General features: G+C 48.9%; 1 protein-coding gene across 1 annotated transcript in view; it reads left to right on the top strand.

Annotated features, from left to right (window-relative positions):
- Positions 1-12,547, top strand: part of LOC120998908 (vomeronasal type-2 receptor 26-like) — a 125,024-nt gene that overhangs the window by 24,086 nt on the left and 88,391 nt on the right. The window contains exons 2-3 of the mRNA XM_040429787.1: positions 5,308-5,499; positions 12,066-12,098. Of these exons, the coding sequence (XP_040285721.1) occupies positions 5,308-5,499; positions 12,066-12,098 (225 nt within the window). The remainder of the gene's footprint in view (positions 1-5,307; positions 5,500-12,065; positions 12,099-12,547) is intronic.

Genomic DNA, 12,547 nt, shown 5'->3' with positions numbered 1-12,547 from the left:
CGGGGGCTAAATGTGTGACAGTGGCCTGTTCCAGTGGTGGCTGACGTGAAGCCTGATTCTCTGCTATGACATGAATACAGATTCTGCGCTGACAAAGGCCAGATTCTCTGTTACGGGACCTCTCTCCTCTGCCTGGGTGCCTGGGCCTAAATGTGTGACAGTGGCCTGTTCCAGTGGTGGTGACGTGATGCCTGATTCTCTGCTATGACATGAAGACAGATTCTGCGCTGACATAAGGCCATATTCTCTGTTACGGGACCTCTCTCCTCTGCCTAGGTGCCTGGGCCTAAATGTGTGACAGTGGCCTGTTCCAGTGGTGGGTGACGTGATGCCTGATTCTCTGCTATGACATGAAGACAGATTCTGTGCTGACATAAGGCCAGATTCTCTGTTACAGGACCTCTCTCCTCTGTCTGGGTGCCGGGGCCTAAATGTGTGACAGTGGCCTGTTCCAGTGGTGGCTGACGTGAAGCTTGATTCTCTGCTATGACATGAAGACTGATTCTGCGCTGACATAAGGCCAGATTCTCTGTTACGGGACCTCTCTCCTCTGCCTGGGTGCCTAGGCCTAAATGTGTGACAGTGGCCTGTTCCAGTGGTGGGTGACGTGAAGCCTGATTCTCTGCTATGACATTACGACAGATTCTGTGCTGACATAAGGCCAGATTCTCTGTTACGGGACCTCTCTCCTCTGCCTGGGTGCCTGGGCCTAAATGTGTGACAGTGGCCTGTTCCAGTGGTGGGTGACGTGATGCCTGATTCTCTGCTATGACATGAAGACTGATTCTGCGCTGACATAAGGCCAGATTCTCTGTTACGGGACCTCTCTCCTCTGCCTGGGTGCCTGGGCCTAAATGTGTGACAGTGGCCTGTTCCAGTGGTGGGTGACGTGAAGCTTGATTCTCTGCTATGACATGAAGACTGATTCTGCGCTGACATAAGGCCAGATTCTCTGTTACGGGACCTCTCTCCTCTGCCTGGGTGCCTGGGCCTAAATGTGTGACAGTGGCCTGTTCCAGTGGTGGGTGACGTAAAGCCTGATTCTCTGCTATGACATTACGACAGATTCTGTGCTGACATAAGGCCAGATTCTCTGTTACGGGACCTCTCTCCTCTGCCTGGGTGCCTGGGCCTAAATGTGTGACAGTGGCCTGTTCCAGTGGTGGGTGACGTGAAGCTTGATTCTCTGCTATGACATGAAGACAGATTCTGCGCTGACATAAGGCCAGATTCTCTGTTACGGGACCGCTCTCCTCTGTCTGGGTGCCGGGGCCTAAATGTGTGACAGTGGCCTGTTCCAGTGGTGGCTGACGTGAAGCCTGATTCTCTGCTATGACATGAAGACAGATTCTGCGCTGACATAAGGCCAGATTCTCTGTTACGGGACCGCTCTCCTCTGTCTGGGTGCCGGGGCCTAAATGTGTGACAGTTGCCTGTTCCAGTGGTGGGTGACGTGATGCCTGATTCTCTGCTATGACATGAAGACAGATTCTGCGCTGACATAAGGCCAGATTCTCTGTTACGGGACCTCTCTCCTCTGCCTGGGTGCCTGGGCCTAAATGTGTGACAGTGGCCTGTTCCAGTGGTGGGTGACGTGAAGCCTGATTCTCTGCTATGACATAAATACAGATTCTGCGCTGACATAAGGCCAGATTCTCTTTTACGGGTCCTCTCTCCTCTGCCTGGGTGCCTGGGCCTAAATGTGTGACAGTGGCCTGTTCCAGTGGTGGGTGACGTGAAGCCTGATTCTCTGCTATGACATAAATACAGATTCTGCGCTGACATAAGGCCAGATTCTCTGTTACGGGACCTCTCTCCTCTGCCTGGGTGCCTGGGCCTAAATGTGTGACAGTGGCCTGTTCCAGTGGTGGCTGACGTGAAGCCTGATTCTCTGCTATGACATGAAGACAGATTCTGCGCTGACATAAGGCTAGATTCTCTGTTACGGGACTGCTCTCCTCTGTCTGGGTGTCGGGGCCTAAATGTGTGACAGTGGCCTGTTCCAGTGGTGGGTGACGTGAAGCCTGATTCTCTGCTATGACATGAATACAGATTCTGCGCTGACATAAGGCCAGATTCTCTGTTACGGGACCTCTCTCCTCTGCCTGGGTGCCTGGGCCTAAATGTGTGACAGTGGCCTGTTCCAGTGGTGGCTGACGTGAAGCCTGATTCTCTGCTATGACATGAAGACAGATTCTGCGCTGACATAAGGCCAGATTCTCTGTTACGGGACCGCTCTCCTCTGTCTGGGTGCCGGGGCCTAAATGTGTGACAGTGGCCTGTTCCAGTGGTGGGTGACGTGAAGCCTGATTCTCTGCTATGACATGAATACAGATTCTGCGCTGACATAAGGCCAGATTCTCTGTTATGGGACCTCTCTCCTCTGCCTGAGTGCCTGGCCCTAAATATGTGACAGTGGCCTGTTCAAGTGGTGGGTGACGTGAAGCCTGATTCTCTGCTATGACATGAAGACTGATTCTCTGCTGACATGAAGCCTGAATCTCTGTTATGGGACCTCTCTCCTCTGCCTGGGTGCCTGGGCCTAAATATGTGACAGTGGCCTGTTCCAGTGGTGGGTGACGTGAAGCCTGATTCTCTGCTATGACATGAATACAGATTCTGCGCTGACAAAAGGCCAGATTCTCTGTTACGGGACCTCTCTCCTCTGCCTGGGTGCCTGGGCCTAAATGTGTGACAGTGGCCTGTTCCAGTGGTGGGTGACGTGAGGCCTGATTCTCTGCTATGACATGAATACAGATTCTGCGCTGACATAAGGCCAGATTCTCTTTTATGGGACCTCTCTCCTCTGCCTGGGTGCCTGGGCCTAAATGTGTGACAGTGGCCTGTTCCAGTGGTGGGTGACGTGAAGCTTGATTCTCTGCTATGACATGAATACAGATTCTGCGCTGACATAAGGCTAGATTCTCTGTTACGGGACCTCTCTCCTCTGCCTGGGTGCCTGGGCCTAAATGTGTGACAGTGGCCTGTTCCAGTGGTGGGTGACGTGAAGCCTGATTCTCTGCTATGACATTAAGACAGATTCTGTGCTGACATAAGGCCAGATTCTCTGTTACGGGACCTCTCTCCTCTGCCTGGGTGCCTGGGCCTAAATGTGTGACAGTGGCCTGTTCCAGTGGTGGGTGACGTGAAGCCTGATTCTCTGCTATGACATGAATACAGATTCTGCGCTGACATAAGGCCAGATTCTCTGTTACGGGACCTCTCTCCTCTGCCTGGGTGCCTGGGCCTAAATGTGTGACAGTGGCCTGTTCCAGTGGTGGGTGACGTGAAGCCTGATTCTCTGCTATGACATTAAGACAGATTCTGTGCTGACATAAGGCCAGATTCACTGTTACGGGACCTCTCTCCTCTGCCTGGGTGCCTGGGCCTAAATGTGTGACAGTGGCCTGTTCCAGTGGTGGGTGACGTGATGCCTGATTCTCTGCTATGACATGAAGACAGATTCTGTGCTGACATAAGGCCAGATTCTCTGTTACAGGACCTCTCTCCTCTGTCTGGGTGCCGGGGCCTAAATGTGTGACAGTGGCCTGTTCCAGTGGTGGGTGACGTGAAGCTTGATTCTCTGCTATGACATGAAGACTGATTATGCGCTGACATAAGGCCAGATTCTCTGTTACGGGACCTCTCTCCTCTGCCTGGGTGCCTGGGCCTAAATGTGTGACAGTGGCCTGTTCCAGTGGTGATTGACGTGATGCCTGATTCTCTGCTATGACATGAAGACAGATTCTGTGCTGACATAAGGCCAGATTCTCTGTTACAGGACCTCTCTCCTCTGTCTGGGTGCCTGGGCCTAAATGTGTGACAGTGGCCTGTTCCAGTGGTGGCTGACGTGAAGCTTGATTCTCTGCTATGACATGAAGACAGATTCTGCGCTGACATAAGGCCAGATTCTCTGTTACGGGACCTCTCTCCTCTGTCTGGGTGCCGGGGCCTAAATGTGTGACAGTGGCCTGTTCCAGTGGTGGTTGACGTGAAGCCTGATTCTCTGCTATGACATGAAGACTGATTCTGCGCTGACATGAAGCCAGATTCTCTGCTACGGGACCTCTCTCCTCTGCCTGGGTGCCTGGGCCTAAATGTGTGACAGTGGCCTGTTCCAGTGGTGGGTGACGTGATGCCTGATTCTCTGCTATGACATGAAGACAGATTCTGTGCTGACATAAGGCCAGATTCTCTGTTACAGGACCTCTCTCCTCTGTCTTGGTGCCGGGGCCTAAATGTGTGACAGTGGCCTGTTCCAGTGGTGGGTGACGTGAAGCTTGATTCTCTGCTATGACATGAAGACAGATTCTGCGCTGACATAAGGCCAGATTCTCTGTTACGGGACCGCTCTCCTCTGTCTGGGTGCCGGGGCCTAAATGTGTGACAGTGGCCTTTTCCAGTGGTGGGTGACGTGAAGCCTGATTCTCTGCTATGACATGAAGACTGATTCTGCGCTGACATGAAGCCAGATTCTCTGCTATGGCATGAAGAGACTGATTCTCTGCTGACATGAAGCCAGATTCTTTGCTATGGCATGAAGAGACTGATTCTCTGCTGACGTGAAGCCAGATTCTCTGCTATGGGACCTCTGTCCAATTGATATTTGTTCATTTTTATTTTTTTAATTTTAATTTTAATTCATTTCCCTATCCACATTTGTTTGCAGGGGATTTACCTACATGTTGCTGCCTTTTGCAGCCCTTTAGCTCTTTCCTGGGCTGTTTTACAGCCTTTTTAGTGCCCAAAAGTTCGGGTCCCCATTGACTTCAATGGGGTTCGGGTTCGGGACGAAGTTCGGGTCGGGTTCGGATCCCGAACCCGAACATTTCCGGGAAGTTCGGCCGAACTTCTCGAACCCGAACATCCAGGTGTTCGCTCCACTCTAATGATGAATATTTTACAAAATATTCACGAAATATTGCAAATTTGAATATTGCCCTGCCGCTCATCACTACCCACCAATTTCCACAGTAAAATGGCCTGTTTTTGAAGTAAATCGACAAAACTTCAGATTAGTTTGAGAGCAGGATGTTTGTGAAATTCATAATGAATCTGATAAGTTCAGAATCAGTTAAATCATCCTTAATCTGCTTTCTAAGTTGTAATTGGGTCTCCTGTAACCTAACTTTACCTCCAGTCTTGCTACTAGAGGTAAACCAAACCCAGGCAGACATTAATGTGTATAGATAACTTTAGGGTCTGAACCGAGGATTGCTTCCATTGGATACACAGGTCATTCTTAGTTTGATAACACACAATTCTCACATTTCTTTGATGTTTTCTTGTCCTGTTTTCTCCCTACAGATCAGCTATGGAGCGATGGATCCCATCTTCAGCAACAAGCTCCTGTTTCCTTATTTCTATCGCACAGTCCCTGATGGGTCCACTCAGTATGAAGCCATTGTCCTCCTACTGGAGAACTTTGGCTGGAGCTGGGTGGGGATGGTGACAGTAGATGATGATAGCAGCCAACGAGCCAGCATGGAGCTCTACAATGTAATAACACGGAGCGGGGTCTGCATAGCTTATAGAGAATCTGTCAGTGATTCTGCCAATTTCATAATATCTATGGCCCACAGGAAGGTGTTATATAAAATACAGAAGATTCACTGCAATGTGATTATATTTGTTGGTAGCTCATATGGCTTATCGACATTGCATTTTATATTGTCAGTTGACTTAAATCCTAGAAGAGTTGTAATCATACTCTCAGTTTTTTTCCCTGAAAGATTTATCACATTTACTACATTTCATGGATCTTTGCAGTTCACTCTTCACAAAGGAATAATTCCAGGTTTACAAGAATATTTACTCACAGCCGGTCCTCTAAAATATCCAGAGGTTGAGCTGATGTTTGAAGTATGGAAAAAATATCTTTATTGCAGCTCTGGAGAGTATTTATATATTAGACCATGTAATGAAAGAGATGTTCTAGGTAATGTGGATCGCTTCCTGTATGATGTAGACAATTTCCGTTACACATTCAGTGTGTACTCTGCAGTGTATATTGTGGCTTATGCCTTACATCATCTGATCTACTCACATAAAAGACAAGAACATCTCCAAATATTTACCACCCAAAATGTCAAATGGAAGGTAAGATTTTTCAGACTTTTCCAACATTTTCTGTCACATTCCAAACTCCAGTAACTCTAGTAATACACATAATTCTGTGTGACTGTCTGCTGTAACCCTCACTAGCACTAAAGCAAGGAGACCTCATTTAATAAAATTTACATAGCCAATGAGAGGAGCAGAAAATGGGGAGATTGCATGGTTGCCCAACATGCCCCCACATATGTGCCCCATTTTGCCACCCATTTATTTCTGGCCCTTATGTTGATAACAGTTTTGTGATCCACTTGTTAATTGGGGCACCACCCTACCCTGACAGCATTACTGGGGGTGATGCCAACCATCACAGCAGTCCCATGCAGAGCTCAGTGTTGTACTGCTAAGTGCTGAAGAGCAGTTTGCTGAACCACTGAGGGAAGGGGCAGGAGAGGTGTTATAATGCACAGTATGGAACCAGAAAGAGAGAGTATGGAATAACTGCATATAGTACCAGAGTAGACTCTTGAGGAAGCAGTAAGAAAGTAGGACCTTGAGGTAAGAAGTGGCTGGAGGGAAATCTTTAAAATATATGGCGCCTGACTGGACCTGTGTAGCAATAGCCAAATGCAGCCACTGAGAGCTGGTGAGAGATGTTGGTAGCCATCGCTGTGTCAGTGGATGTGACAGAGGAAATTACAGCAGGAAGTAAGAGACTAACCACCATGAAGCCGATCCAACCAAGTCTATCAGATTGAGTGGATTAGTAGAGAAGAGACACAGTACCATACCTGGAGTGAGCTATACTGCTCATTAGGAGACATTATCAATGTTTAACATTTATTGTGAAATCTAAGGTTTGGAAAGATTTTTAGAGACTCCTAGGAATATGATTACTGTAACAAAATGCTCAAATCAATATGTCAGACTCAGACTCATGTCTATTGCCTTTAGCTGAACCAATATATAAGAAGAGTTCATTTTATAACTTCTGGTGGAGATTCCATTCACCTTGATGAGAAAGGAAACTTTCCGACAAGATTTGATCTGGTAAATTATCAGGTATTTGCTAACCGAACCGTGGGGAAACAAACAGTGGGACATCTCCATGAAGACAAAGGTCGTCATCATCAGTTTCTTATAAATGAGAGCTCAATTATTTGGAAATCACAACTTCTCCAGGTGAATTTAGTGTCTGATTCTTTATTACACATTAACAACTGTCATCTGTTTATCCAAGACTAAAACGTTTAACAGACCTCTTCAGTGTGGCTGGACCATAGTGGGGTTCATACCTGGACCCCACCTCTAGATCCCAGCTGCAGCTCTCCATGGCTGCCTCGGTAGAAAATTCTGAGAGACTCCTCCCGCCCTGCTCAGTCTGCTCATCTTTTATTTACTAACGAAAGGTGTAAAAGGGGCTGGCCCAAGACAAGGATACAGGAAGTTATAACATGCAGGAAGTGATGTCAAAGGACAGGATGGGGCAATCAATGTGGCTAGGCAGACAATGCACACGCCCCATCCCTGTATAAGGAAGGATGAGTCATGTCTATCGTCTGATCAGCCAGGTGGCCGCCCACCCCCCATCACTGTCAGCATGGACCTCATTCAATACTGCTCAAAGGTGATCAGTATCTAATAAAGATCATTCTACTGGTTCCTATAGGTTTGAAATTATCTGCGAGACATTGCTACAGCTATTGTCAGTATACGGTACTAGTATACCGACAAGGCAGATATGCATGTCCTAAAAGCAGATATGTCTCCAAGCCAATGAGAAGGTTTTCATACTGACGGTTTTGCCACTGGTCCCGATTCAGCCAAAGTACCCTCTGCTAGAGCGCTCCCTGGCTAAATCAGGCACAGGGAGACAGATGACAAACCATAAAAACACTCACATATCCTAAAGTAAAATGTCCGCATAATAAAATTTCCACAACAGTCCCTCCTCTTTGTCATATGCTCGCCAATGTCCCTCGATGGATCTCGATCTTCTTCTTTGAAAAAAACAGTCTTTGTAAAACATAACAGATGATGGAAAACAGAAAGTCAATCTTGACACGTCTTCTTTTCTTCGGGAGGTGACTTAGAAGGTGGCGTTTCGCATTGGTCGCCGGCTGGTTTGGGATCCTCTGCATCTGGTCCATGGTTTGGTCTTCAGGGCGTCTTGTCTGTTCGGTCTTCGGTAACTCAGTCGATTAGACATCAGGAACATCTCACTCCGGCGTATAGAAGGAATGGAAACAAAAAACATAAGTACATGTCCCATTTCCTTTCACCCGGATCCAATGGAAAACCAGTGAGCCCCAAGACCTCCCAAAGCTTTAAAAGGGATTCTTACCCTCACTAGTCATAGCTCCGCCTCTGTCCTGCTCCTGTCAGTATGGGCCTGACCCTTGTCAATGGTGTCTGCTAGCCAGGCATAACCTTCCTCACAACCGGAGGATCCCACATCTACGGGTCGCCTAGCTGCCCGGACACCTATACAGGATTAATAAGCAAGGAGCAGGAGCCAGAGCTAATATTAATATTACCCTCTAGGAATGTATCGTTATCAATAGGGATGAGCGAACCCGAAATGTATAGTTCGGGTTCGTACCGAATTTTGGGGTGTCCGTGTCACGGACCTGAACCCGAACATTTTCATAAAAGTCCGGGTTCGGGTTCGGTGTTCGGCGCTTTCTTGGCGCTTTTTAAAAGGCTGCAAAGCAGCCAATCAACAAGCATCATACTACTTGCCCCAAGAGGTCATCACAGCCTTGCCTACTATTGGCATGGCTGTGATTGGCCAGTGCAGCATGTGACCCAGCCTCTATATAAGCTTGGGTCACGTAGCGCTGCACGTCACTCTGCTGATACAAGCGTAGGGAGAGGTTGCAGCTGCGACGTTAGGGCGAGATTAGGCAGTGATTAACTCCTCCAAAAAACTTCATTCAGTGATCAATCTACAGCTGTGGATCATTGAAGTGCTTCTATTCCATTGCTCACTTTTTTGAGGCTGCCCAGAGCGTTTTTATATCACTTTTTTCTGGGGTGATCGGCGGCCATTTTGTGGCTTGTGGTGCGCCAGCACAAGCTACCACCAAGTACATTTAACCATCAATAGTGTGGTTATTTTTTGCTATATCCTACATCAGGGTCAAGCTTTCATCAAGTGCATTTAACCATCAATAGTGTGGTTATTTTTTGGCCATATACTACATCAGGGGCAAGCTGAGCTTGTGTCACCCAAGTGCATTTAACCATCAATAGTGTGGTTATTTTTTGCTATATCCTACATCAGGGTCAAGCTTTCATCAAGTGCATTTAACCATCAATAGTGTGGTTATTTTTTGGACATATACTACATCAGGGGCAAGTTGAGCCTGTCACCCAGCGCCTAAAAAATAGGCCTCACATTTATATACATCCAAATCTGTACTGTTTTAGCTGGTCAAGTTATTGTTTGTGACCGTCAAAGCACAGTTTTTGTTCTGGGTTGAAAAACAATTCCCAAATTTGCAATTCTCAAAATTAGTGGTTTCTGCTGTATCAGGACTACTTTAAATCTATCCCTAAAAGGGTATATTAGATTCAAGGTGCTGATAGGGTCATTCTGAAAAACTTAACACACACGCTACAGTGCAGATCCAAGTCTAATTCTGTGATTAAACGTATACCTGTCACCCAGCGCCTAAAAAATAGGCCTCACATTTATATTCAGCTAAATCTGTCATTACTGGTGTGCCTGTATTAGTGTAATACGGTACCTAAATAGATAGCCAGATAGTGTTAGGTGTCTGTAAAAAAAGGCCTGAATTGGAATTCAATACATTGGCCCGAATAATATTTTTCTTATTGTGGTGAACGGTAACAATGAGGAAAACATCTAGTAAGGGACGCGGACGTGGACATGGTCGTGTTAGTGGACCCTCTGGTGCTGGGAGAGGACGTGGCCGTTGTGCCACAGCCACACGTCCTAGTGTACCAACTACCTCAGGTCCCAGTAGCCGCCAGAATTTACGGCCATATTTGGTGGGGCCCAATGCCGTTTTAAGGATGGTAAGGCCTGAGCAGGTACAGGCATTAGTCAATTGGGTGGCTCGACAGTGCATCCAGCACGTTCACATTATCTCCCACCCAGTCTTCTGCAGAAAGCGCACAGATGGCAAATGAAAACCAAGCCCATCAGTCTGTCACATCACCCCCATGCATATCAGGGAAAATGTCTGAGCCTCAAGTTATGCAGCAGTCTCTTATGCTGTTTGAAGACTCTGCTGGCAGGGTTTCCCAAGGGCATCCACCTAGCCCTTCCCCAGGGGTGGAAGAGATAGAATGCACTAACGCACAACCACTTATGTTTCCTGATGATGATGACATGGGAATACCACCTCAGCACGTCTCTGATGATGACGAAACACAGGTGCCAACTGCTGTGTCTTTCTGCAGTGTGCAGACTGAACAGGAGGTCAGGGATCAAGACTGGGTGGAAGACGATGCAGGGGACGATGAGGTCCTAGACCCCACATGGAATGAAGGTCGTGCCACTGACTTTCACAGTTCAGAGGAAGAGGCAGTGGTGAGACCGAGCCAACAGCGTAGCAAAAGAGGGAGCAGTGGGAAAAATCAGAACACCCGCCGCCAAGAGACTCCGCCTGCTACTGACCGCCGCCATCTGGGACCGAGCACCCCAAAGGCAGCTTCAAGGAGTTCCCTGGCATGGCACTTCTTCAAACAATGTGCTGACGACAAGACCCGAGTGGTTTACACGCTGTGCCATCAGAGCCTGAAGAGAGGCATTAACGTTCTGAACCTTAGCACAACCTGCATGACCAGGCACCTGCATGCAAAGCATGAACTGCAGTGGAGTAAACACCTTAAAAACAAGGAAGTCACTCAGGCTCCCCCTGCTACCTCTTCTGCTGCTGCCGCCTCGGCCTCCTCTGCTGCTGCCGCCGCCTCGGCCTCTTCCTCCGCCTCTGGAGGGACGTTGGCACTTGCCGCCCAGCAAACATGGGATGTACCACCAACACCACCACCTGCGTCACCAAGCATCTCAACCATGTCACACGGCAGCGTTCAGCTCTCCATCTCACAAACATTTGAGAGAAAGCGTAAATTCCCACCTAGCCACCCTCGATCCCTGGCCCTGAATGCCTGCATTTCTAAACTACTGGCCTATGAAATGCTGTCATTTAGGCTGGTGGACACAGACAGCTTCAAACAGCTCATGTCGCTTGCTGTCCCACAGTATGTTGTTCCCAGCCGGCACTACTTCTCCAAGAGAGCCGTGCCTTCCCTGCACAACCAAGTATCCGATAAAATCAAGTGTGCACTGCGCAACGCCATCTGTGGCAAGGTCCAGCTAACCACAGATACGTGGACCAGTAAGCACGGCAAGGGACGCTATATCTCCCTAACTGCACGCTGGGTAAATGTAGTGGCGGCTGGGCCCCAGGCGGAGAGCTGTTTGGCGCACGTCCTTCCGCTGCCAAGGATCGCAGGGCAACATTCTTTGCCTCCTGTCTCCTCCTCCTCCAACTCAGCTTCCTCCTCCTCTTCTTCCACCTGCTCATCCAGTCAGCCACACACCTTCACCACCAACTTCTGCACAGCCCGGGGTAAACGTCAGCAGGCCGTTCTGAAACTCATATGTTTGGGGGACAGGCCCCACACCGCACAGGAGTTGTGGCGGGGTATAGAACAACAGACCGATGAGTGGTTGCTGCCGGTGAGCCTCAAGCCTGGCCTGGTGGTGTGCGATAATGGGCGAAATCTCGTTGCAGCTCTGGGACTAGCCGGTTTGACGCACATCCCTTGCCTGGCGCATGTGCTGAATTTGGTGGTGCAGAAGTTCATTCACAACTACCCCGACATGTCAGAGCTGCTGCATAAAGTGCGCTGCCGCTGCTCGCCTGTCTGCGCTACAGCGTAACTTCGGCCTGCCCGCTCACCGCCTCATATACGACGTGCCCACCAGGTGGAACTCCACCTTGCACATGCTGGACAGACTGTGCGAGCAGCAGCAGGCCATAGTGGAGTTTCAGCTGCAGCACGCACGGGTCAGTCGCACTGCGGATCAGCCCCACTTCACCACCAATGACTGGGCCTCCATGCGAGACCTGTGTGCCCTGTTGCGCTGTTTCGAGTACTCCACCAACATGGCCAGTGGCGATGATGCCGTTATCAGCGTTACAATACCACTTCTATGTCTCCTTGAGAAAACACTTAGGGCGATGATGGAAGAGGAGGTGGCCCAGGAGGAAGAAGAGGAAGAGGGGTCATTTTTAGCACTTTCAGGCCAGTCTCTTCGAAGTGACTCAGAGGGAGGTTTTTTGCAACAGCAGAGGCCAGGTACAAATGTGGCCAGACAGGGCCCACTACTGGAGGATGAGGAGGAGGTGGAGGAGGATGAGGATGAAGCATGTTCACAGCGGGGTGGCACCCAAAGCAGCTCGGGCCCATCACTGGTGCGTGGCTGGGGGGAAACACAGGACGATGATGATACGCC

Source organism: Bufo bufo, chromosome 4, assembly GCF_905171765.1.
Source record: "Bufo bufo chromosome 4, aBufBuf1.1, whole genome shotgun sequence".
Classification (NCBI taxonomy): domain Eukaryota; kingdom Metazoa; phylum Chordata; class Amphibia; order Anura; family Bufonidae; genus Bufo; species Bufo bufo.
This window is presented reverse-complemented; position numbering and strand designations above follow the sequence as displayed.